Source organism: Ovis aries, chromosome 4, assembly GCF_016772045.2.
Source record: "Ovis aries strain OAR_USU_Benz2616 breed Rambouillet chromosome 4, ARS-UI_Ramb_v3.0, whole genome shotgun sequence".
Taxonomy (NCBI): domain Eukaryota; kingdom Metazoa; phylum Chordata; class Mammalia; order Artiodactyla; family Bovidae; genus Ovis; species Ovis aries.
Genome location: NC_056057.1, coordinates 108,547,869 through 108,573,709, shown reverse-complemented (window position 1 = coordinate 108,573,709; position 25,841 = coordinate 108,547,869). Strand labels below are relative to the sequence as shown.

The window sequence follows — 25,841 nt, the reverse complement described above, 5'->3', positions numbered from 1 at the left end:
CAACTCACTCCAGCATTCTTGCCTGGAAAACTTCATGGGCAGAGCAGCCTGGCAGCTACAGTCCATGGGGTGGCAAAGGGTCGGACACAACCGAGTACATAGGTCAATTATACGTCAGTAACAACCAACCAACCAAACTCACAGGATAAGAGATCAAGTTATTGGCTACTACATATGGGGGAGGGGACTGGGACAACTGGATGAAGGCAGACAAAAGCCACAAACGTCTGGTCATCAGGTAAATATATACTAAAGAGGTGATGTACAATACAACAAATATAGTTGACACTGATGTATAGTATATATGAAAGTTTTTTGAAGAGTAAATTCTAACAGTTCCCATCACAAGGAAAAATTTTTTGTTTAATTTTTTATATATATGAGATGGATGCTTACTAAACTTGTGATTAAAAATTTATTTTGTATGTAAATCAAACTATCATGCTCTATATTTTATATAGTCCTGTGTCAACTATGTCTCAATAAAGCTAAAACAAAAATTAAAATTTAAAAATGGCACAAATGCACATTTTGAGGGAACTACTATGAAGTATTTCCCAGCATGATGAAGGCTATGTTTCCATGAATGCAGACAGTCCAGCAAATAAGAGGCAGGATAAGTGAAACTAAAGCATCCCTCGGGCATGTTACAGTCACACTCAGAAGACCAAAGAGAAAACATCCTCAAATCTCAGAGAAAATAGCTATACCCATTACCATCAGGGAGCATTTCTTCCAAAGGGAAAAAATATTTTGTGTGGTTTCTTGCCGTGCACCTACTGGCAATGAACACTTGTTTGGTGTTTTGTTTTCTTTATTTTTGTCCATACTGGATCCTTGGGATTTAGTCCTATCTATTATTTCTCACTTAGATGTATTTCCCAGTAAATATAGGCAAATCTAGGCTCTTAGAAATTTCCTTTAATTGACTGCTTATTCATTTTTCCTTTGTTCCCAGATATGGATTCGAGTACTAATTCCACGTAAGCTAGTAAGTGATGTAAAAGCATAGGTCAGTGTGCCAAGATGCACTGTTCCAGAGTAGGAGACTCATTTGTAAGCCTTGCCCTTATGATTGCTGCTTTCAATAATCACTGTTAAGTCTTGCCTCAGGGTAAACCACAAGAGATTTAGAAGAACTATCCACTCTTCCTCCCTCCTTCCTTCCTCCCTGAACTGAAAATCAAACATCTTCATCGTTAAAGAAAGAAGTCGATAAATTATGTTTAATTAAATTTAAAAGCTGTTGCTCTGTGAAAGACACTAGTAAAAATTAAAAAAGTGGAGCCACAAACCAGAGATCTTTGCTCACACAGGATAAATGACTGGATTCCAATATATATATTTACAAAGAACTCTCAAAACATAATAGTAATAAAGCAACCTAATTTAAAAACAGGTGAAAGCCATAATAGGCACCTAGGTTGAAAATAAGCATATGAAAAACATGTATCTGTCATTGGTGAAATGCAAATTTTTTTAAAAAATGAAATATCACTGTGCTCAGTAGAATGGCTAAAGTCCAGAACAGAAATAACACCAAACACTGACTAGGACGTGAATCAACAGGAACTTTCATATACTGCTGAGGAGAATTCATTTTCATTCATTGCAAAATGGTACAATCACTTTGAAAGGCAGTGTTTGACAGTTGCTTAAACACATGGCTTGGTATTTACCCAAAGGATGTGAAAAGTTATGTCCACACAAAAACCTGCATGGAGATGTTTAAAACAGTTAAATTCATAATTCCCTAAATATGGAAGCAATTAAGATGTCTTTCAGTTGGTAAATAGATAAACTGTGGCACATCCAGGCAACAGAATTATACTTTGTGCTAAAATGAATGATCAAGCAAAAGAAAAAAAAAAAAAAGACAGAGGAAACTTAAATCCATACAACTGAGTGAAGGGAACCAATGTGAGAAAAAATTACATACGTTGTATTTCCAACCATATGACATTCTGAAAAGCCAAAACTATGGAAGCAACTAAGAGATGAGTGGTTAACAAGGGAGGAAGAAAGAGGTGATTTTTAGAAGGGTAAAACTACTCTATATGATAACATAATAGTTCAGTGCAGTGCAGTTCAGTTACTCAGTCGTGTCCAACTCTGCAGCCCCATGAATTGAGGCACGCCAGGCCTCCCTGTCTATCACCAACTCCCAGAGTTCACTCAAACTCATGTCCATTGAAAAGGTGATGCCATCCAGACATCTCATCCTCTATCATCCCCTTCTCCTCCTGACCCCAATCCCTCCCAGCATCAGGGTCTTTTCCAATGAGTCAACTCTTCACATAAGGTGGCCAAAGTACTGGAGTTTCAGCCTTAGCATCAGTCCTTCCAATGAACACCCAGGACTGATCTTCTTTAGGATGGACTGGTTGGATCTCCTTGCTGTCCAAGGGACTCTCAAGAGTCTTCTCCAACACCACAGTTCAAAAGCACCAATTCTTCAGTGCTCAGCTTTCTTTACAGTCCAACTTTCACATCCATACATGACCACTGGAAAAACCATAGCCTTGACTAGATGGACGTTTTTTGGCAAAGTAATGTCTCTGCTTTTTAATATGCTATCTAGGTTGGTCATAACTTTCCTTCCAAGCAGTAAGTGTCTTTTAATTTCATGAGTGCAGTCACCATCTGCAGTGATTTTGGAGCCCAGAAAAATAAAGTCTGACACTGTTTCCCCATATATTTCCCATGAAGTGATAGGACCAAATGCCATGATCTCAGTTTTCTGAATGTTGAGCTTTAAGCCAACTTTTTCACTCTCCTCTTTCACTTTCATCAAGAGGCTCTTTAGTTCCTCTTCACTTTCTGCCGTAAGGGCGGTGTCATCTACATATCTGAGGTTACTGATATTTCTCCCGGCAATCTTCATTCCAGCTTGCGCTTCTTCCAGCCCAGCATTTCTCATGATGTACTCTGCATATATGTTATATAAGCATGGTGACAATATACAGCCTTGATGTCCTCCTTTTCCTATTGGGAACCAGTCTGTTGTTCCATGTCCAGTTCTAACTGTTGCTTCCTGACCTGCATATAGGTTTCTCAAGAGGCAGGTCAGGTGGTCTGTATTCCCAGCTCTTGAAGAATTTTCCACAGTTTATTGTGATCCACACAGTCAAAGGCTTTGGCATAGTCAATAAAGCAGAAATAGATATTTTTCTGGAACTCTCTTGCTTTTTCGATGATCCAGTGGATGTTGGCAATTTGATCTCTGGTTCCTCTGCCTTTTCTAAAACCAGCTTGAACATCTGGAAGTTCACAGTTCACATATTTGATACACACAATTATACACTTGTGCAAACACAGAGAGTATACAACACCATGACTGAAATCTTACATAAGTGATGGACTTTGGGTGATAATATTGTGTCAATGCAAGTTGATGAATGATGATAAAGGTAGCATTCTGTGGAGAGAGAGTGATATGGGGGACATTTTGTGTGTGCAGAGGCAGGGGGTAAATTGGGTATATCTGTATCTTCCACAACTCTTCTGTGACTCTAAAACTGCTCTAAAAGTAAAGTTTATTACAGTACATAATAATGGGCAAAAGATACAAAGAGATATCTTGCCAGAAAAGATATACAGATGGTAAGGAAGCAGGTGCAAACACATTCAATATCATATGTCATCAGGGACTCTCCCATTACAACAATGAGATAACACTACACATCTACCTTAATTGTGAATATTTAAAAATCTCTGTGTAAGTGTAAAAAGTTGGCGCTTGCTATGTTTCTTTGTGGTCCCAACAAGGAGTCCAGATTGCCTTTCCCACGAGTGCTCTAAGTCAGGCATGACAGAAAACAAGCCTACAGGCTTCCTGCCCCACCTGAAAAGCTAGAAAGGATAGGCACGGGCCTATCTTTTCTCTGTCTCCTGCAGGAGAGCTGGGAGTTGGGAATTTTTCCAGATCCTATCACTGGAACAGGGAGGAGAAGGAGGTCTGGTGAGTCAAATGCCATCCATTCGCCTAAAAGCTTCACTGTATATCTTGTTGGCTTTGTCCTTGTCTGGGGTGCTGCAAACTCTGTGTTTTCTAGTATCTGCACGACAGCACTTAGATCTATGTTGTCATCTCCATGGAGGAAGGGGGCTTGGGGTTCCTATTCTGGCATCTTGCTGATGTTATTGAGAATTCTCATCCTTAAGTCATGCATTGTGTTGGAAATTTTCAAAACCCTAAATCTGCCCTGCATCACACTGTCGTCCTTTTCTGCAGTGCTCTGTGGAAGGCAGCCTTCACTTGAGCATTCCTTAGACTGTAGACGAGGGGGTTCAGTAATGGGTTGAAGAAGGTGTAAAACAGGAAAAGGATTTTCTGCGGCTCCTCTCGATTACCGTCATCAGGGATCATGTACACCATCAGGACTATGCCAAAGTAGAACCCAACCACACAGAGGTGGGAGGAGCAGGTGGAGAAGGCTTTCTTGCGGCCCTCCTTTGACTGGATCTTCAGGATGGCCCAGAGAATTCGCAGGTAAGAGACCAGCACCAGGGAAATGGGAGCAATTAAGATAAACACACCGTCTGCAAGGAGGAAAATGTCATTGATCCAGGTTTCTCCACAGGTCACTTTGAGGACAGATCGGATTTCACAGAAGAAGTGGTTTACCTTCTGGGGCCCACAGAAGGGCAGCCGTAGAAACAGACTTACTTGGACTATGGCCAGGGAAAATCCACACACCCAGCAAGCGATGGCCAGGAACGTGCACACCCTCCAGCTCATGATGACCGTGTACTGCAGGGGGTGGCAGATCGCCACAAACCTGTCATAGGACATCACCACCAAAGTCAGGCACTCTACAGAAGCAAAGGCCAAATAGGAAACCATCTGCATGGTGCATGAGAAATAGGAGATGGTTTTCTTGTGTTTCACTAGGTTTTCCAACATATTGGGCAAATGGCTGGAAGCATAGGCTACGTCAGTGATGGCCAAATGAGATAGGAAGTAGTACATGGGGGTGTGCAGTCTGCGGTCAAGCGAGATGAGTCCCAAGATCATGCCATTTGCCAGCAGGTTGAAGGTATATAACAGGATGAAGATAACAAAGAGGAGCAATTCCATGTCTTCACTGAGCTGAAAGCCCAGTAGGATGAATTCTGTAACCCATGACTGGTTGCCCTCCATTCCCAAAGGCAGTCTCTAAGGGACTGAAGTGTGATGGGAAGGTCAGAGCTGGACAGCAAGGAAAATCAGAGTTACTTACAGGAAGAGAATTTGGAGGATGCCTGTGTGCTTGACACTATATCTCTGAGTTTGTTTGTTTTTTTAATTTCAGTGCTTCTTTTCCTTTTTTATTATTATGAAAATTCAAATTTTCAGAAAATATCAGAACATATAAACAAACCTAGTATATACATTTGATCATTTTTAATGTTTTTATCATTTTTTTCTCTGTATGTATTTTGTTGATTTTCTGTGGATCACATAAGGGAAACCATAATGTCAACACATCCCTAAGCTGTGTATTATCTCAGAACAAGGATATTCACTAATTTATTTTCATTATCTTTACCAAAGTCAGGAGATATGACACCAATGATTCCCTATTCTAGGTACAGATTTCAGCATCTCTGGTCTAAGATTCAAATCCAGTATCACATAAAATATTTTATCTCCTCTAGTCCAAAATAGTTACTCTTTCTGGCCTTGCCAGTGATATTTTTGGAGTACAAGCTCTTGTTTTGTATGTCTCTCAATTATGATTTTTCCATTGATTGCCCATAACTTAAGTTCAAATTTTTTTAGAAAGAAATGACCCTAATCTTAAAACCTTTAATGAATACACACAGATGGTGCTAATTAATCTCAATATAGATAATACTAATGTGGATTAATTGGCTGAGGTGGTATTTCCAAATTATCTTTATTATAAGGTTATTAGTCCATAATTTTTAAGTTCTTTCTTCCTTCTGGCTTAACAAATTATCCTATACTCATCTGTGTAGTCTCTGTTGGCATCTTCTATCACTACTTTCTGTCTGTTTATCTGGACGTGAGTTCAACATTACCAGAAAAAGTTCATAATTAGAAAATTTAATAACTTAAAAATTGCTCTCTTACAAAAAGTACTATGAATAATCCATGTAATTTAAGCAAAGTGTTTCATCTGGGTGTTCTTGAATATGCATAAGGACAGGGACCATAACATATATGTGGAGAAAATGGCAACACCTAAATAAACGAATATCTTACACCTGCTTTGAAGCGATGCTTACCTGAAAGTTGAAAGTTTCAGGAAATTTCCTATGGAAAAGTTAAATTTACCAGAAAGTAAATAAACTAAGAAGGCACTCTGAAGAAATATTTGGTAGCATTTTCAACTTTGCAAAATATCAATGAAAGAAAGGCAACAATTCAGAGGGCTGTTGCCCTTTAGGAACAATAGCTTAAACAAAGTTGAAGAACAGTCCTAGATCCCTGTATCTATGATGTGATTTCATTTGGAAGGGTTTAAATAAATAATGTTGCCAATACTGTGAAATTTTGCTGTGTGTGCTCAGTCAGTCATGTCTGACACTTTGAGACCCTATGGGCCACAGCCCACCAGGGTCCTCTATCCATGGGATTTTCCGGGTAAGAGTGGGTTGCCATGGCCCCCCTCCAGGGAATCTTCCCAAACCAGGGATCAAACCCACCTTTTCTGAGTCTCCTGCATTGGCAGGCAGACTTTACCACTAAGTCACATTGGATGGTGAAAAATGAATACGGTAACATCTTAATTATTTAGGGTGATTTTTTTGTCTGAATAAACTATTTATTATATCTTCATCTCTAATACCATCATTTTCAGTTCAACTAAAAGTTAAAAAAAATAGTGAAGGTAGATTAAATTTCTTAAATTGAACAGCACTGAAATGGAAGAAAATTTTGATACCAAAAATAGAATTTCTCCTTCCTAATAGAGCTAATAAAATAACAGCACCTCAAAATATGGAGGTGTCATTGGTCAGTATGTACACTTTTCTACCCGGGCCATCCTGTAGCTGAGCTAGAGAGATTTATGCTAGTTCCTCGACACTAATCAGTGGAATTGGTACTCATTCTAACATATTTTGTGTTAAAACAAATATTTCTATCAAATACAGTAATTTCTAATTCTAAAGATTATCCAGATTAAATGATAGCTTAGGGGAGACTGAGTATGAAATAACTATAATGCAATCTTGACAATGTAAAAATGAGTTTGCAAAATCAACTAATACAGGAGAAGAATTATGAGAAGGAATAATAAGAAAACTATTCCCCACATTTTTGAAGTGGGGAGTTAAAGGGTTGAAATTTGAAATAGATGGCTTATAGACATGAAGACTGAAATTTCAGTTTAAAAATTTAAGGTGTAACCAATAAGTACTTTCTAGCCATATACAAAGGAGAAGGCAATGGCAACCCACTCCAGTACTCTTGCCTGGAGAATGCCATGGACGGAGGACCCTGGTAGGCTACAATCCATTGAGTCGCAAAGAGTCAGACACGGCTGAGCTACTTCACTTTCACTTTTCACTTTCATGTATTGGAGAAGGAAATGGCAACCCACTCCAGTATTCTTGCCTGGAGAATCCCAGGGACAGAGGAGCCTGTTGGGCTGCTGTCTATGGGGTCACACAGAGTTGGGCACAACTGACGCAACTTAGCAGCAGCAGCAGCCGTATGCAAACTTTATTAAGATTATTCTAAATAAAAGATGGATAGAGGGCAATATAGGGATAGGAAATTAGAGGTCAAAACTACAACACAGAGGATAAAGAAAATGCACTGTAGAGCACAAGAATATAGTCAATATGTTATAACTTTACATGAAGGATAATCTATTAATACAAAATATTGAATCACCAGGTTGCACACCTGAACCTAATATAATTGTAAACAAACTATATGTCAATAAAATAATTCAGAAAATAAATTTCAGTTTTTATTGACAACACACTAATGAATGCTGAAAACATTAAAATCTCTGTAGATGACCTATTATAATAAGCAAATACCCAGACTCTGGAACATGCATAATATTTTATGGAATAAATGAACACTTTGTAAAGATTTCACATTTCTTCATATTGATCTGTAGGTTCAATGAAATCCAAATCAGAATTTAAGGGAGGTTTTTAATGTGCAGAAATTGATAATCTTTCTTATAAGTTTTATGAGAAAATACGAAAGATCAAGAAAAGAGAAGGAAATGATAAAGAAGAATGAAGAAAAAGGATTTACTCTATGAAATATTGAGACCTATAAAGTTACAGTCAGGCAATGTTCTGCTGAGGCAAAGATAATTAAGTAGACTCATGAAATAGCATGATTAAACCAGAAGTTCAAAATGCACATTCCCATCACTCCACAAGCACATCTGAACCAAGACAAAGGCACAGGTGTTTTCAATAATAATGCTGGATCAGTTGTCTATTTACATGGAGAGATAAAATCAAACCAAAATAGAAATGCAGGTAGGTAATGATCTAAATATAAAAGATAGAAATAAGCTTTGTGGCATAGTTATGACCTTGAATTGAGTGGAATATTAAACAACATAAAAGAGTGATAAAACTAAGAAATTAACAGCTATTTATCTAGAGGCATCATCAAGAAAGTATGAATTATTCATAACAGGTACAATAAATTCAGGGCTCATATTTGGAATATAAAACATTTTCTGCAAATCACTAATGAAAAATAATCAAATGCCAATTGTGCAAATATTTACTTGAACTTACTTCACATGAAAAATGATCTAAACGATCCACAAGCCCATTAAAACATAAAGGGGTTTGTAAATTTTCTGTCACCAGAGATATCAAAATAAAAATTAATTCCCTTGTGGCTCAGCTGGTAAAGAATCCACCTGCAATGCGGGAGACTTGGGTTTGATCCTTGGGTTGGGAAGATCCCCTGGAGAAGAGAAAGGCTACCCACTCCAGTATTCTGGCCTGGAGAAGTCCAAGGACTGTATAGTCCATTGGTTCACAAAGAGTTGGACACAACTGAGTGACTTTCACTTTCACATAGATTTATACGATTATATATACTAATTTTTTCTACCTTCCAAGTAAAATATCTATCTTAGCTTATTTAAAAATGTTGAAACATACAGTTGTCTCTTTGCTTGAGCTTATAATTCATGTGGGCAAAGAGATATATGTTGCAGGGGTTCTTATAATTAGTTTTAGAAATGTATGATTTAATTTACTTATTCCAAGAAAAATTAAGTTTGGGGAACCTCACTTGATGAGAATAATCTGGCTGGTATCTCTTTATAAAGTCATTTTTTAGGGGGAAAAAATGAGAGTCAAAGTCACATTTCAAAATAGTGTGATCAACAATGAATTCCATAGTAAGTTCTATGATTTCGAATCTATGAACATCAATTAACAAAGGAATGGAAAAGTGACATGACCACATCAAGGCAGCTGCTTTAAGTTTGGATGCTGCAGTAGGACAAAATAGGAGTAACTGAAATCAGAGCCTAATGGAAAAATCTCAGAGCCCATGTAGGATATGCATCTCAGTGTGAACCCACTTGGAGTAGAAGGGACCTAGAGTATCTATATACCAACCAGTATCTATTATTGGGTGAGAGCCCTGAGGTGGGTGGACCAAGAATTAGGGCTCCTTTTCACTGGGTGATGGGATAGAAAAGTGGCTCTGGTTTCTGGGGAACCTGCAAGCAAGGAAATGCAGCTGCTGGCATTTGGAAATCAGGCCAGTGTGCTCTGAAGTGGGAGGGCAAGGCGTTACGTATGGGACATTCGTAGCATTAGCTTCAAAGTCCCTTGTCTGTATATCACCTATGAAATACAAAATTGGATTGGACATAATTGGGCAGAGGGAAGAGTGTGGTTTTCTGGTGTCAAATTGAAGAGGATAATTGATTATTAAAAAATTCAATGAATACTTTCTAATGATTTTGTAGTTATAGTTATATAGATATTAATCCACAGCTAAGTAAGAAAGTTTAATTTCTAATGTCAAAAACTGCCTTTACTTATATTCAGTCTACTAGCCTCCTTTATATTATGTATCTTGTACCTGAGGACATTTTATAAAACAGTTCTCTTTAGATACAATAGAATCTAAGCAATACTATCCAATATTAGCTCTATTATTCGCCATAAATAATATGAGAAAAATAGTTGAGTGCATCAGTATGTGTTATGAATGAAGTGACAAATTTATGCAAATGAATTAAAGCCTCTTGTCTGTTTATCACATGAAATGTGTTCAGGAGATTTTCAAAAATAGGAAGGCACGTTTAGGATGGAATACGATTATATACTGAGTATAGAGTCCACTTTCAGGAGTACTTACCAAGGAACAGAGTCACCATTCAAAGCTTGAAACTGAAGAAAAGTCTAATTTTTAGTCACTGTCAAACAAATAGATCATCAGACCCTGATTTCAAATAAGAGCCATAAATAAGAAATCAAATGAGTAAATACAGCATATTGGAGGAATTGAATTATTAACTTCTTCAAGCGACACATATTTGTGTTTCGTGCCAGGCAGAGTAGACCAGAGGTGTTTCTCTCTAGAGACAGTATAGGAGAGCATCAGGTTCTAAAGCAGGTGGAGTGAGACAGCTAGTAAAATGATTCTAAGGCTCTTATTCTATTTTGGTGCATGTCTCTAAAATATTAGTTTTAGGTACTAATGTTACAATGAATGCTAGCAGAAACATCAAATGTTACTAATGTCAGCACAAGCATTCAAAGCCTCCATGCTGGCTCCTGGTTTACCCGTTAGTTCTGATCTGCCTTCCTGACCTGACCTGTCTGCTGAGGGACCTAGTAATTCAGTTTAACTTAGAATTAGTCTTCTACACAAATTGAAAAGTTACACATAAATCAAATCTCCAGCAGCTTTTGCCTTTCACCATCAGTATCCTAATAACACTGCCTGATTCTCTGGCTCCCGGATGTATGCTCTCTAATGCCTGTCTTTCTTCCTCATCATTCCATGGAGCTCCTGTTTATCTGATATTAGCTTCTAAGTCCAGCTGTAAAAGCCTGAATATCTAGAAAATGTGATCTATATTTCAGGCATGTTTCCACTACAAGTTAAAAGAATACATGTGTTACATTGTATATAAAATAAGAATATACCTTAAAGGACATTCACTTAATATATTTTAATTTCTGCTTAATTTTAACATGTACTTAGAGATTTTTTTCTAGTTAAAAAATAATGAAATGCATTAATAAACAGTATCCTGCAGGATGATTATCAGAAGGCTTTATTAGTCCTAGGACATCTCCTATCCTGCTTCGTGTCTACAGAGTGATCACTGCTTTATCTGACCTGTTGCTAAAATGAAATCTTTTGCTCCTACTCCTCATACCTCAGTGGACCCTGATGGTTTATAAGCTCAGGTCAGGGGTTCCTAGAATGCCTTTCCAGTAATTTCCTGTTAACAGATCATCAACTCCCATCTTTTATAAAACAGAAGTCAGATCATATGAACATGAAAACTGTTAGGTTCATAAATAGTAATTTGAATATTAAAAATTAGAATGCTGAAATATTTATGAAAATAACCAAGCTTTTGCAGTTTAGAGGAAAGTATTAGAAATCCTATGCCTCATTACAACAATAGAAATACTATGGATTATCTTTTCTTTTTCAATGGCAAAATTTAGAAATTTTTATTTATTCCATTTTAAAAAATTGACTTAAATGTGAAGGGGTAAGACAAAAATATTCACTGAAAACTTGCCAGGTGCACAGACATGTAAATAGAGAAACTGTTATTGTAGTAGGGACATTTCACCAAGACAAAAATATTCACTGAAAACTTGCCAGGTGCACAGACATGTAAATAGAGAAACTGTTATTGTAGTAGGGACATTTCACCATATTTTCACCAGCTAGAACTTTCCCCTAAAGCTGATAAGTGACAGTGGTACTCAGGTTATCACACTCTAGAAGATGACACAGGATTTCCCTCAAATGAGGACACGCATCACTGGAGAATAATTCTAGACAGCAAAATCAGGTTAAACTAGATGGAACCTTTACCAGCTTCCCTGCTGCAAAAGAAACACTAATGGGACCTTTATCAGGTAGCTAGAGGGATTTCTCCCTGCTCTTTATTAAACACCTTCCTACTGGGCAGCAAAGAAAGGAGCCCCGTTGTTCTCACTTCCTGGCAGGACGTTTCCAGGATTCAGTAGGAGCAGATGGTCCTCAGCAGAGGGAGAAATGAAAGACAATGAAGGACAAGTTATACGAGACTTCTGGATTCATCGTTTGTAAGGAGAGACATCAGCTCTAGACGTTCTTATGCCCCTTTCAGTTTGACACCACGACTTCGGGACACTGAGTTTACCAGCCCCTTCCAGTAAAATGGGGCACCAGGGAGGGGCTCTGACTATGAGTAAGAAACCTATGTTTAGACAGCGTGGGTATCAGATGTGACTCTGAGACCCCAGCACAGAGCAAGAAAGGGGTCTTCAGAAGGGTAGCTTTTTTCTTTTTCCTAAACCTGGTGATTCTGCCAGCCTTCTCCCCTGCTCTTCTGAAACCATTAATCAATGTGTAAATAAGGATTTATATAACTGGGAGCTGCTACTATTTCTGATCTTTTCCTCAACTTGGACTTGAATGTAGAGGAAAACTCACAGAGATGGGAATGGCTGGAGCTGAGTCTCCTGCTCCCTGGAGTGAGCGCAGTAGATGGGGAGTCCCAGACACCTTTTCTGTCCTGACCAAAGGACAGGATTCAGGGTGCTCAGGAGCCTCTAGGTGTGACGGCTTTAGAGTCTGATCACCTAAAGCCAGCCCATTCCCCAGCGACATTCCTGGAGAGCCCAGGGAACAAATGGCAAAGCATACTCTCACTGTTCTATGTCTTTCCTACAAAGGAGCGCAAAGCCTGCCCCTCCTCTCCTGGGTCTCCTGCTGCGCCATCTATGGGAGTGTGGGTGTGCATGTGCCCGTTTGTGAACCTGTTTATGCAGAGAGATAAGAACTCAAGAAGAAAGGCAAAGAGGTCTGCACTCAGGAGAATCTTGATATGAAACTTCTACAGATAAGTCACACTTCAGTGCTTGTCCCATAAGTAAAATCCCCAAGGATATGTATTATGCACTTGATCTCGATATTATGCACTTGCTCCTGCATCCGTATGCTACAGTTGGAAAGATTCGTGAAGTAATAAGTGCAATCCCCAAGGAGCTTGTTACTGCAGCCCCTCAAAGGAGTGGATCTTACTCAGGGAGTGAACAATCTTTGTCTGCTGGGAAGTGTTAATGTGCAATAATTATCAAAATTTTCTACTGCAAATATTAGCAATTACTTGGAAACTCTTTGAGATGCAACTCTATTTCCCAGGGCTTCCCTGAAAGCTCAGCTGGCAAAGAATCCTCCTGTAATGCAGGAGACTCTGGTTTGATTCCTGGGTCAGGAAGATCCACTGGAGAAGGGATGGGCAACCCACTCCAGTATTCTTGGCCTCTCCTGGTGGTTCAGCTGGTAAAAAATAAATCCACCTGCACTGTGGGAAACCTGGGTTCGATCCCTGGGTTGGGAAGATCCCCTGGAAACGGGGAAGGCTACCCACTCCAGTTCTGGCCTGGAGAATTCCATGGACTGTATGGTCCATGGGGTCACAAAGAGTCAGACACGACTGAGCGACTTTCACTTTCACTTCCCTTCCCGCTTATTCCTTAAGTATTTGTCTCTTAAGTATTTGATAACACTTTTTCCCTAAACACATGTGCTACATTGGGAGATATCATTGTCTCCTCTCTGTTTAGTGTCTTGAACATTAAATTTAGATGATGGATGGGTTTGCCTGCACACACAGATTCACAGACAACACACAAACATGGTAACTCAGACCCCTTAAACTCATGGGTATTCACATCAATTGGTCCTTGATGCTCCCAGAAACCATTCTGTTTCCTTAGTCTTCTTCCAGATGGTTTCTTGAATTTTCTTTCTTTACATCTCCCATAATTCCTTCCACCCATAGTCTCCGCTGGTGAGAAAGCAACTGTGAAAGTAACTATGAAAGCAATAAGATGACAGACAGCACTAACATACCGAATGGGTTACTGGATTTGTGCATTTATCTGAATTTGGAGCTAATTTTTTTCCCAGAGAAGACCAGTCTAAAACTTATGCTATAAATTCTACCACTCTTGCCTACTCATGAATTTTTCTCCAGCAATTTCTATCTGGAAAATTTCTGCTCCTATTTTGTCTTGAAAACATCTGGTCAGAATATGAAACTTCATTTCAATGATAACAATGATCTATTTGCTAGGTCCAGTGATCAGGTCGTAGAAATCATCTATTTTCTGTTCACTTTCTATAGGACTTCATAAATCCCAGGGATTTCAACACATTTAATATGCTGATAAAACATAAGTAAATATCACAAGCCAAGCCTCTTCCAGAAATGCAGTGGTCCAGAATAAATGCTTACCTACTGCACATCAGAGTGAATCAGCAAGTCTTCTGACTTCTATTTTGCAGGGTAATTCCAGTGCCCAAAAGCCAGCTACAAGGAGCTGATTATAAGCTTCTTTCTCATGCATTACTCTTGCTTGTTGTCAAGAGAGTGCCTGGTTTATAATAGTAGATACTATTCTATTATATATATATTTTAAGGATTAACTTGTGTATGCTTAATGCTTCTCTTTATTTCTTACTTTCCTCCAGCTGCCTTTGTTGACAGAAGTATGTATACATATACATATAAATAAAAAATATATATGCAGTATATATGCACATATATATTTTATATTGCAGTTATAAATAAAAATATTATTTGCATTTTCCAACATTGGTTATAAAATTCAGTCATGATTTCACAATTCGTATTAAAGTTTATGAGTTCAGAATCTCTGGTATGCTTAGGTTCTAATCCTAATCCCAAATTTTATACACTAATGGTAAATTCTTTTCCACATATCATAAGTTAGTTTGTTCCTTTGCTCTTGGCTACACCTTCCAGAGGCTGTAAGGACGCCGGGTCTCACCACGGCTCTCGGGCTGTTTGTTTTCCAGGGTACCGTGGAGCTGGAGTGATGATGATGGCTACGGAATAAGTTAAAACCCTGCAGACCTCGCTGTTGTTAACAAGGTCAGCAGTTTTTCCTGATGAACACTGACATTTTTGCAAGTCTTTAATTTCTAGGTTTTGAAAAAGATGATTTTGACAGATTCTGTCAGTGTGATTTTTTATTTTCTGGAGCAGAGTTTCTGGAGGTCTTTACTCAGTTTATTCCTAGTGACCAGTGCTTTTTTAAAAGTATTTTCTGTCTATGCAAATATTTTCTGTGTAGAGATACCATAAGCTATTCTTTATACAATATAAGCTTAGATAAATTTGAGGAACTTTTCATATGACAAACTCCTGCCTGTCTAGGTGCCTGAGAAGAAGGTATGTGGTCCTGATGACTTTTGCATTTCAGGTCAAATTGTATAGCAATATCTCAGTGTCATATTTATGTCACAAAATTGGGAAAGATTTAACACAGAGATTTATTTTGGCGCTTTTAAATTAATTTGCTCACCTTCATCTTGGTTTGCTGACTGAAGAATACACACACACACATCCACATGTACTTTTTGTCTACAAAATGGTTTCTATTTCCCCATAGTTTTAATTTTAAGGTAAATTTTGATTATACGCTCCTTTTAGAGGACTTCAGAGAAGTGCAGGCTTAATAAGGGCAACTTAATAAGAAATTCTGATATGATTACTGTGACTTCTTAAAGTGAGAGTTCAACTGGAAATACCTAAGAGATATTTGTGTTAGTATTCAAAGAACGATATTGTTTTCTTGAAGACTTCATTTTTAGGACCTTTAAGTAAGAAAGAAATTTTTCCCAAACTTGCAAACAATGTACTATTTGTTCTTTTTTCTTTAATTACTTCTTTAATAATACCTTTGATAACTGACTCCATACATATTGTTTGGCACACTGTTACTTGACATTTATGTGATTATTTCTTATACCTCTGAGCTAAAGTGTTAGTTTTCTAGGAGTGCCATAACAAAGCACCACAAACTACATGGACTCAACAGCAAAAATATATTTTCTTATTGCCCCAGTGGCTAGATGTCCAAGAGCAAGGAATCAACAGGTTTAGTTTCTTCGGAAGCCTCTCCTCGGCTTGTAATGGCAATCTTTTCTCTATGACTTTACTCACTTTTCCTTTCATGTATGTCTGCAGCCTAATCATCTGCTCTAAAAGGACACCAGTTGTACCATATTAGTGCCCAACCTAATGATCTCAGTTTAGCTTAATTACATTTTAAATATGCAAGCTTAGTTACGGATACATTCTGACAGTTAAAACCTCAACATTTACATTAAAGGGGGGATGCAATTTAGCACATAATAACTACCCTTATTTTACCCTACTTTTTTTTAACAGCCACAAATCAACTTGCTTAATATTCACTTCTCAGGCTTATGACTTGATATTTCGTTTGCTTTTTGGTTGTGGCACATGACATGCAGGATCCTAGTTCCTCCTAACAGGGATCAAACCCATGCCCCCTGCAGTGTGGAGGCTTGTCTTGACTGGACAACCAAGGAAGTCCTTGATTTGATCTTTCAGATTAATTATATCTTTGAAGATAAAACTCAGCATTATATTGTCCTTGTAACTTACCCACTCAAACAGGCATTAAACATAAAGAAAACTGTGATCTAATATGGTTGTTGGGTGTATAACTATGTACATGTGCCCTTGCCAAACCCTCCTCAAACTGATGCAATCTACTATTTTCCTGATTTAGTTATTAATGAGTTTTAAAAATACTTGTTAAGTGCAAAACATCAATTTTCCAAAATATTTTTTCCCAAAAACACTTTGTTCAGAAATACAAAACTGTTAATGCAGTCAGAAGTGAATTGAATGAGCGTGCTTTTTAAGCTGGGGATTCCCTGGTAGCTCAGCTGGTAAAGATTCTACCTGCAATGCAGGAGACCCCAGTTCAATTCCTGGGTCAGGAAGATCTGCTGGAGAAGGGATAGGCTACCCACTCCAGGTCACAAAGAGTTGGACACGACTGAACGATGTAGGACAAGTTTGTTTAAAGGGAGTGCAAGTAAGTTTCACATTCACACAGGCTTTCTCCCAAGAGTAAGGAGCTGAAATCTCCAACAGAGATTGGAGTTATGGGCAAATAAGAAAGCTAGAATTTTAGGGGATGAGATTATAGAGAGAAAGTATATGTTGAAAATATTCTAAAGATGTCTGTGGAGGTTTTCGTAGGCATTGCCTAAGTCCTAATATGAAAAAACACAACTGAAATTTGTCTTAACTCTAAAAGGAACAAGCCCTAAAAGGAGCAAGGTGGATTTCAACAAGTTTAATTGTCATTAGGGAGAAAAAACTAAGCTTCGCTTCATTAATCTTAATATATGATAAAATAATCTATATTCTTTATGATTTATTATTCCAAATATTAAAAAGCAGGAAGACTTGATCAATAACCAAGGGATAAAAGAGCCAATAGAAGAGATCTCAGATATATCACAGAAACTGAAGCCTCAAGACTTCAAAATAACTTAGATCAAAGAAAATGGGGGAAAAGATATACAAAAACCAATATTTCAATGAAAAATTAGAATCCACAAAAGTAATCAGATATTCCTTCTGTCTGCCCTCTGGTGAATGAGGCTATGTCTAAGAGGCTTGTGCAAGCTTCCTGATGGGAGGGACTGCAGATATTCCATCTTAAGGAACAAATAATAATATGTGAAATTAAGAAAACAGCATGTGGATTTAATAGCACACTTGACCCAGTCTAGTGTAAGATCAATGAATTCAAATGAAGATCAACAGGAAAAAATCAAATAAAAACATTAAAAGAAAAAAAAGAGAGAAAATGGAGTAGAGACCTATGGGAGTGTGATTTTTAGAAGCTAATCATCCTGAAGAAAATTGCCAAATAAAATGGGACAGGAGTGGCAAAAATGGTGGAGAAGGAAGACCTTGAGCTCACCTCCTTCCACAGTAACAAAAAATTATTAAGTATTTATAGAACAACTATTAATATAAAAGATCAGAAGACTAACAGAGATCTTCTATAAAGATGTAAAGAAGGAACCACAGTGAGACAGGCAGAAGGGGTAGTGACATGATTTAGTCAAGACTTAGATCCTCAGGTGGATGACCCACAAATAGGAGGATAATTGCAATTTCAGAGTTTCTCCTTGAAAAGCAAGGGGTCTAAGCCAGACCTCAAGCTGCTCCTCAGCCTGGGATTCCTGTACTAGGAAGAGGAGCTCCAGAACATTTGGCTTTGAAGGCCAGCAGTGCTGAATTTTGGGAGAGCAATAGGGCTGTGGGATTAACAACAACAACAAAAAAAGACTCCACTCTTAAAAAGCAAACATGAAATCTCACTGAAGCTCTATGGCTCAGAGCAAAAGCAATCATTTAAATGGAACCTGGGTGAGACACACCTCCAATCTTGTGAAGCCTTCTGGAGAGGTACAAGGCAAATAGAACTGACTTTGGGGACATGGACACTATAAACTGCCATTGTGGGGAGCTCATTCTTCTATGAGGATGCTGGTGCTGGCAAGCACCATTTTGGAATCATCCCTCTAGCTTTTAGTCCAGGGAACTGGCTCCACTGCCTACCAGTAGTAGCACCAGTCCTTAGATGCTCAGGGCCAAGTAGCAAGCCAGGCAGCAACACGGCCACTCATGATCAAGCTGATTGCCTCAAGACCCTCTCAACACACAGCCACCCTGGAACCTAGCCTTACCTGCCAGAGGACTCAGGACCTGATCCCACATCCCAGAAAGCTGCCACCAGCCCTGGGAACCACCTCATCCACCAGTGTGCAGGCATCACACCCAGGATCCCCTGGGCCACAGTCTTACACACCACCAGGCCAATGGAAGCTCTGTAACACATGTGACGCTACGGCCAGCTATGTCAGTAACTGGCTCTACCCAGCGGCAGGGTGACACTAGACTTGGGATCCCTGGTTCCACAGCTACCCATGGAAACTGAATAGACATTTTCTAAAGATGTATGAATGACCAAGAGGCAAGTGTAAGCATGCTCAACACTGCTAATTATTAGAGAAATGCAAATCAAAACCACTGAGGTATTACCTCATACCAATCAGAATGGTCATCAAAAATATACAAATAATAAATGATGGAGAGAGCATGGGGAAAAGGAACCCTCCTACACTGTTGGTGAGAACGTGAATTGCTGCAGCCACTATGGAGAACAGTATGGAGTTCCCTCAAAAAACTGAAAATAGAACTACCATGTGATCCAGCAATTCTCCTCCTGGGTGTGTATCTGGAAAAAATGAAAACACTAATTTGAAAAGAAACATTCTCCCCAATATTCATAGCAGCACTATTTACAATAGCCAAAATAGAAAAGCAACCCAAGTCACCAAACAAATGAATATGAAGATATGGTAAGTACATGTAATGGAATATTACTCAGTCATAAAAAAGAATAAAATTCTGTCATTTTCAGCATTTGCTAGTGACGGAATGAAACACCAACACTGCAGAGTGGTTCGAATCTTTGTATTTTAACTCCTTGCTTTTTACAGCTGCTTTGCTTTATATCTTTTGCACAACAACCTACAGGGCAAGCTGCCAAACACCATAATTCAGCGACTATACAGTGCGTAGGCGCAGGGCAAGATAACCTTTACCTTGTCTTATTTACTGCAGCTAAGACTTTGTTTTGGGGAACTTCTTTATCAACTTAGAATCTGTTTTGTCCCTGGGTCTGTTCCTTTTGAGGAATCAGAGAAACATTCTTGTGTGCAAGAAATGTTCTTTTCCCACGGGAACAAACAGAAGATTCTTAGCTGAACATCTCATTTGTAAGAATGTTCAGCCCTGGTTGAGAGTCTCGTTTGCAAGCACTTCTCAACCTTCCTTATACCTAGTTCCCTACACTGGGCAGAACATCTCATTTGCAAGAATGTTCAGCCCTGGTTGAGAGTCTCGTTTGCAAGCACTTCTCAACCTTCCTAATACCTTGTTCCCTACAAGCATTATGGATAGAACTAGAGACTATTACACTTAGTGAAATAGGTTAGACAGAAAAAGATACATATTGTATGTTATCAACTACATGTGGAATATAAAAAATAATACAAACAAATGTATATGCAGAACAAAAACTCACTGATATAGAAAACAAACGTGGTTACCAAGTGGAAAGCAAAGAGAGGCAGGGAAAATTATGAATAAGGGGTTAAGAGATGACAAATTACTATATACAAAATAGATAAGCAACAGGGATATATTGTACAGCAGAGTATTCTGCTATAGCAGCCATTATCATAATGATTTTTAATGAAATAAAATCTGTGAAAATACTGAATTATTATGCTATACATCTGAAACTAATATTATAAACCTACTATACTTCAGTAAAAAAAGAAAAAACTAGAAGAAAATATATGCAGTACTCTGATGTTGATCTTACTGATTTTTTGAATGTTGCTTCAGGCAAAGGAAGAAAAAGCAAAAATAAGCAAATGGGAATACATCAAATGAAAAATCATTTGCACAACAAAGGAAACTACCAACAAAATGAAAAGGCCACATACTGAACAGACAAAATATTTTCAAATGATCTAATAATGAATTAATATTCAAAATATTCAAAAAACTCATACATCCCAACCTTAAAAAAAACTACAACCTCATTAAAAAATGGGTAGAGTCTGAATAGACTTTTTTTCCATAGAAGGCATACAGATGGTCAACAGGCACTTGAAAAGGTGCTTAACATTACTCGACAGAGAAATGCAAATCGAAACCATGATGAGATATTGCTTCACACCCATTAAACGACTATTATCAAAAATACAAGAAATAACAAGTGTTGGTGAGGATGCGGAGAAAAGGGAATACTTGTTCACTGTTGGTAGGAATGTAAACTGGTATATACGCTGTGGAAAACAATGGGGGAACAATTTTTTCCCCAAAAAAATTGAAAACAGAATTACCATACAATCCAGCAATTCCAACTCCGGGTATTTATCCAAAGAAAACAGCAACACTTGTTAGAAAAGATATATGTACCCCTATGTTCACTGCAGTATTATTTATAATAGCCAAGATATACAAGTAACTTAAGTGCCCAACAATAGATGGATGGATAAAGAGTATGCAGTGTATATACACGATAGAATTCTACTCAGCCATAAATCTTGCCATTTTCAACAACATTGAGGAACCCAGAGCTATTATGCTAAGTGAAATAAGTCCTAAAGAGACAGAGAAATATTGTATGTTTTCACTAAATAACAAAATAAATGAACTAACACAACCAAACAGAAACAGGGACATAGATACAGAGAACAAATACGTCATGGCCAGAGGGAAGAGAGGTAGGGAGGAGGAAACAAAAACAGGAGAGGGAGGGAGATAAAGACACACAAACTTCCAGTTGCAAAATAAGTGAGTCACGGTATGAAATATACAGTATGGGAAATATAGACAATTACTATGTAATATCTTTGAATAGAGATAAATACTAGCTAGACTTATCATGGTGATCATTTGGAGATGTACAGAAATATCAAATTGCTGTGTTGTGTAGCAAAAGTTAACAGTGTTATAGGTCAATTATACTTCAAAAACAATCAGGCTCATAGAAGAAGAAATCAGGTTTGTTATCATCAGATAAGGGGGCAGTGGGAGCTGGGAGAATTGGATAAAGGCAGTCAGAATTACAAAATCCTTACTATAAGATAATTAGAACTAGCAATATAATGTACAACATAATAAATATAATTAACACTTGTGCTCGTTTGTGCTCAGTCATATCTGGCTCTCCGAGACCCCAAGAACTGTAGCCCACCAGGCTCCTCTATCCATGGAATTTTCCAGGCAAGAATACTGGAGTGGGTTAGTTATTTCCTTCTCTATGTCAATTATATCTCAATAAAACTGGAAGAAAAATTAAAATTAAAAACAAAAATGGGAGAAAAGCAAATTTTGAGGGAATTACTTTGGAGTATTTCCCAACATGATAAAAAGTTATGTTTCCATGAACACAGAAAGCTCAGCAAATTGGAGGCAAGAAAGGTGGAATTAAAATGAGCTAAAACATACAGTCTTCCGAAAACCAAACAGAAACTATTTTCAAATCAGGGAAAATATTTACAACTATTATCATCAGAAAGCATTTCTTTCAGATGGAAAAAAAATTTTTTTTTGTTTAGTGTTTCTTGCAATAAACTGGCAATAAACACTTAATTTTTTCCTTCTACACTGGATCCACCAGATTTAGTCCTATCTATTATTTCTTACTTGGATATATTTCTCAGTAAATATAGGCAAGTTCAGACTCTCAAAGATTTCCTTTCATTAACCATTCATCCACCCTTTTTCTATTCCAGATATAGATCCAACTATTCATTTTGTCTAAGTTAATAGCAAGTTATAGAAAAGCATCAGTCTACCAAGTTGCACTGCTTTAGAGTAGGAGAGTAACTTGTAAGCCGTGCTCCTCGGATTCAGTTCAGTTCAGTCATGCAGTTGTGTCCGACTCTTTGTGACCCCATGGACTGCAGGACACCAGCTCCTGGAGCATACTCAAACTCATGTCCATAGTGTTGGTGATGCCATCCAACCATCTCATCCTCTGTCGTCCCTTTCTTCTCCTGCCTTTTATCTTTCCCAATATCAGGGTCTTTTCAAAACGAGTTAGTTCTTTGCATCAGGTGGCCAAAGTATCGGAGTGTCAGCTTCAGCATGAGTCTTTCCAATGAATATTCAGGACTGATTTCCTTTAGGATGGACTGGCTGGATCTCCTTGCAGTCCAAGGGACTCTCAAGAGTCTTCTCCAACATCACAGTTCAAAAGCATCAATTTTTCAGTGCTCAGCTTTCTTTATAGTCCAGCTCTCTCATCCATACATGTCTACTGGTAAAACCATAGCCTTGACTGTGTTGGAACTGTGTTGGCAAAGTAATGTCTCTGCTTTATAATATGCTGTCTAGGTTGGTCATAACATTTCTTCCAAGGAGCAAGTGTCTTTTAATCCCATGGCTACAGTCACCATCTGCAGTGATTTTGGAGCCCCCAAAAATAAAGTCAGCCACTGTTTCCACTGTTTCCCCATCTATTTGCCATGAAGTGATGAGACCAGATGCCATGATCTTAGTTTCCTGAATATTGAGTTTTAAGCCAAGTTTTTCACTCTCCTCTTTCACTTTCATCAAGAGGCTCTTTAGTTCATCTTCACTTTCTGTCAGAAAGCTGGTATCATCTGCATATATGAGGTTATTGATATTTCTCCCTGCAACCTTGATTCCAGCTTGTACTTCATCCAGCCCAGGATTTCTCATGATGTTCTCTACATATAAGTTAAATAAGCAGGGTGACAACATACAACCTTGACATACTCCTTTCCTGATTTGGAACCCATCTGTTATTCTTAAAAAACTATGGATGAGGGTTTATGACATTGTACAGGAAGCAGTGATCAAGACCATCCCCAAGAAAAAGAAATGCAAAAAGGCAAAATGGTTGTCTGAGGAGGCCTTACAAATAGCTGAGAAGAGAAGAGAAGCTGAAGGCAAAGGAGAAAAGGAAAGATGTACCCATTTGAATGCAGAGCTCCAAAGAATAGCAAGGAGAGATAAGAAAGCCTTCTTCAGTGATCAATGCAAAGAAATAGAGGAAAACAATAGAATGGGAAAGACTAGAGATGTCTTCAAGAAAATTAAAGATACCAAGGGAACATTTCATGCAAAGATGGGCACAATAAAGGACAGAAGTGGTATGGACCTCTGATAACTGCTTTCAATATTCACTGTTAAGTCTTGCCTCAGGGTGAACCACAAGAGATTTAGAACAACTCCACTCTTCCTCCCTTCAAAATACAAACGAAAACTCTGAACTGAAAATAAAAAAACTCTTCAGCATTAAAAAAGAAATTGATGAATGGCATTTAATTAGAATAAAAGACTTCTGTGGTATTGGAAAAAACTCTTGTAAGTCCCTTGGACTGCAAGGAGATCCAACCAGTCCATCCTAAAGGAGATCAGTCCTGAGTGTTCACTGGAAGGACTGATGCTGAAGCTGAAACTCCAACACTTTGGCCACTTGATGTGAAGAGCGGACTCATTTGAACAGACCCTGATGCTGGGAAAGATTGAAGGCTGGAGAAGAAGGGGATGACAGAGGATGAGATGGTTGGATGACATCACCAACTCAATGGACATGAGTTTGAGTAAACTCTGGGAGTTGGTGATGGACAGGGGGCCTGCCATGCTGCAGTCCATGGGTTGCAAAGAATCGGACATGACTGAGTGACTGAACTGAACTGAATGGAAAGACTTCTGCTCTGTTTAAAAGAAAACAAACAGTGGTAAGAATATGAAAAGATAAGCAACACACAGGCTGGGGAGAAAATTTTTGCATATGTAGGGAAAAAGGACTTGTTTCTAAAAAAAAAAAAAAAAGACTTTTACAACACAATAAGAAGGTGGTTCAGTGGGTAAAGAATCTGCCTGCAAAGCAGGAGACACAGGAGATGCAGTTTTGATCTGGAAGAAGCCCTAGAGGAAGAACTGGCAACCCACTTCATATTCTCGCCTGGAAAATCCCACAAACAAAGGAGCCTGGTGGGCTACAGTCCATGGGGGTCGCAAAGAGTCAGATACAACTTAGCGACTAAACACACACACACACACACACACACACACACACACACACACACACACGGAAAACAAGTTGGTTAAAAAATGGGCAGAAAACTCTGAAGGAGGTTAATGCGGCCACAATAGGGAAAGCGGAGATGTGCCTGCAAATGGGACTCTCTGCTTAGGCTGAACGTGCTTGCAAACAACATGTTCTGCCAAGGAGTCTGGACACAGCCTTGAGTTTAATGGTCCCTTGCAAATGAGGGAACATTCCCTTCCTGTGATAAGGAGGAAGAAAGGGCTCTGGACAGACTCTGCAGTAAACAGGAATTTCACTCCCTTTTGCTGTACAATAACATTTATGCACATGTGCTGTACTGAGAAGGCTTAGTCATGCAGTCTGGAATTCTGCCAAGGGGGCTTTATAAAAATAAACCGCAAGCTTGTTTGCGCAGTTCTTTTCCTCCAGCCGGAGTTGTGTCTTTGTCTCTTGTGTGTGTCTTGTCTTTGCGTCATTTTGCTCGCAACAAACTCTGACAGACACCTATTCAAAGAAGATTCACAAATAGCAAAGAAGCATATGAAAAGATGGTCCACATCCATGTGATCAGAGAAATTAACATTAAAACAACAATGAAACATCAGTGTACACCTAGCAGAATGGCTAAACTCCTGACCATTGACAACACCAAACACTGATTCAGATGTGGATCAACAGAAAGTTTCATATACTGCTGAGGGGAATTCATTTTCATTCATTGCAAAATGGTACAGCCACCTTGAAAAGATGGTTTGAAAACGTCTAAAAAAAAACCACTTTACTATAGGAGCTACAAATTGCACTACTAGGTATTTACCCAAAAGATTTGAAAACTTATATCCACATAAAAACATTACAGTAATATTTAAAGCAGCTTTATTTATAATTGTCTTCCAGATGTCCTTTGGTTGGTAAAGGATAAACTGTGGTGCATGCAGACAGTAGAACAGTATTCTTCACTAAAAAGAAATGAACTAGCATGTAAAAAAAAAAAAAAACAAAACTTAAATGCACACCACTGAGTGACAGAAGTCAATGTGAAAATACTATATACTGTACGATCCCAACATTCTGAAAAGCCAAAACTATGGAGGCAATCAAGATATCGTGGCTACCAGGGACTAGTAGTGAGAGAGGAAGAGGGGACTCTCAGGACAGTGAAACTACTC

At 38.3% G+C, this 25,841-nt stretch overlaps 1 protein-coding gene across 1 annotated transcript; it reads right to left on the bottom strand.

Annotated features, from left to right (window-relative positions):
• Positions 1-4,210: 4,210 nt before the first annotated feature.
• Positions 4,211-5,143, bottom strand: LOC101118943 (olfactory receptor 2A2-like). Its single transcript, XM_027969133.1, has one exon. It carries the CDS (start codon positions 5,141-5,143, stop codon positions 4,211-4,213), a length of 933 nt encoding a protein of 310 aa, XP_027824934.1.
• Between the last annotated feature and the right edge of the window lie 20,698 nt (positions 5,144-25,841).

Coding starts and splice junctions, on each gene's coding strand:
- LOC101118943 (XM_027969133.1), bottom strand. CDS start 5,143: ATGGAGGGCAACCAGTCATGGGTTACAGAATTCATCCTACTGGGCTTT.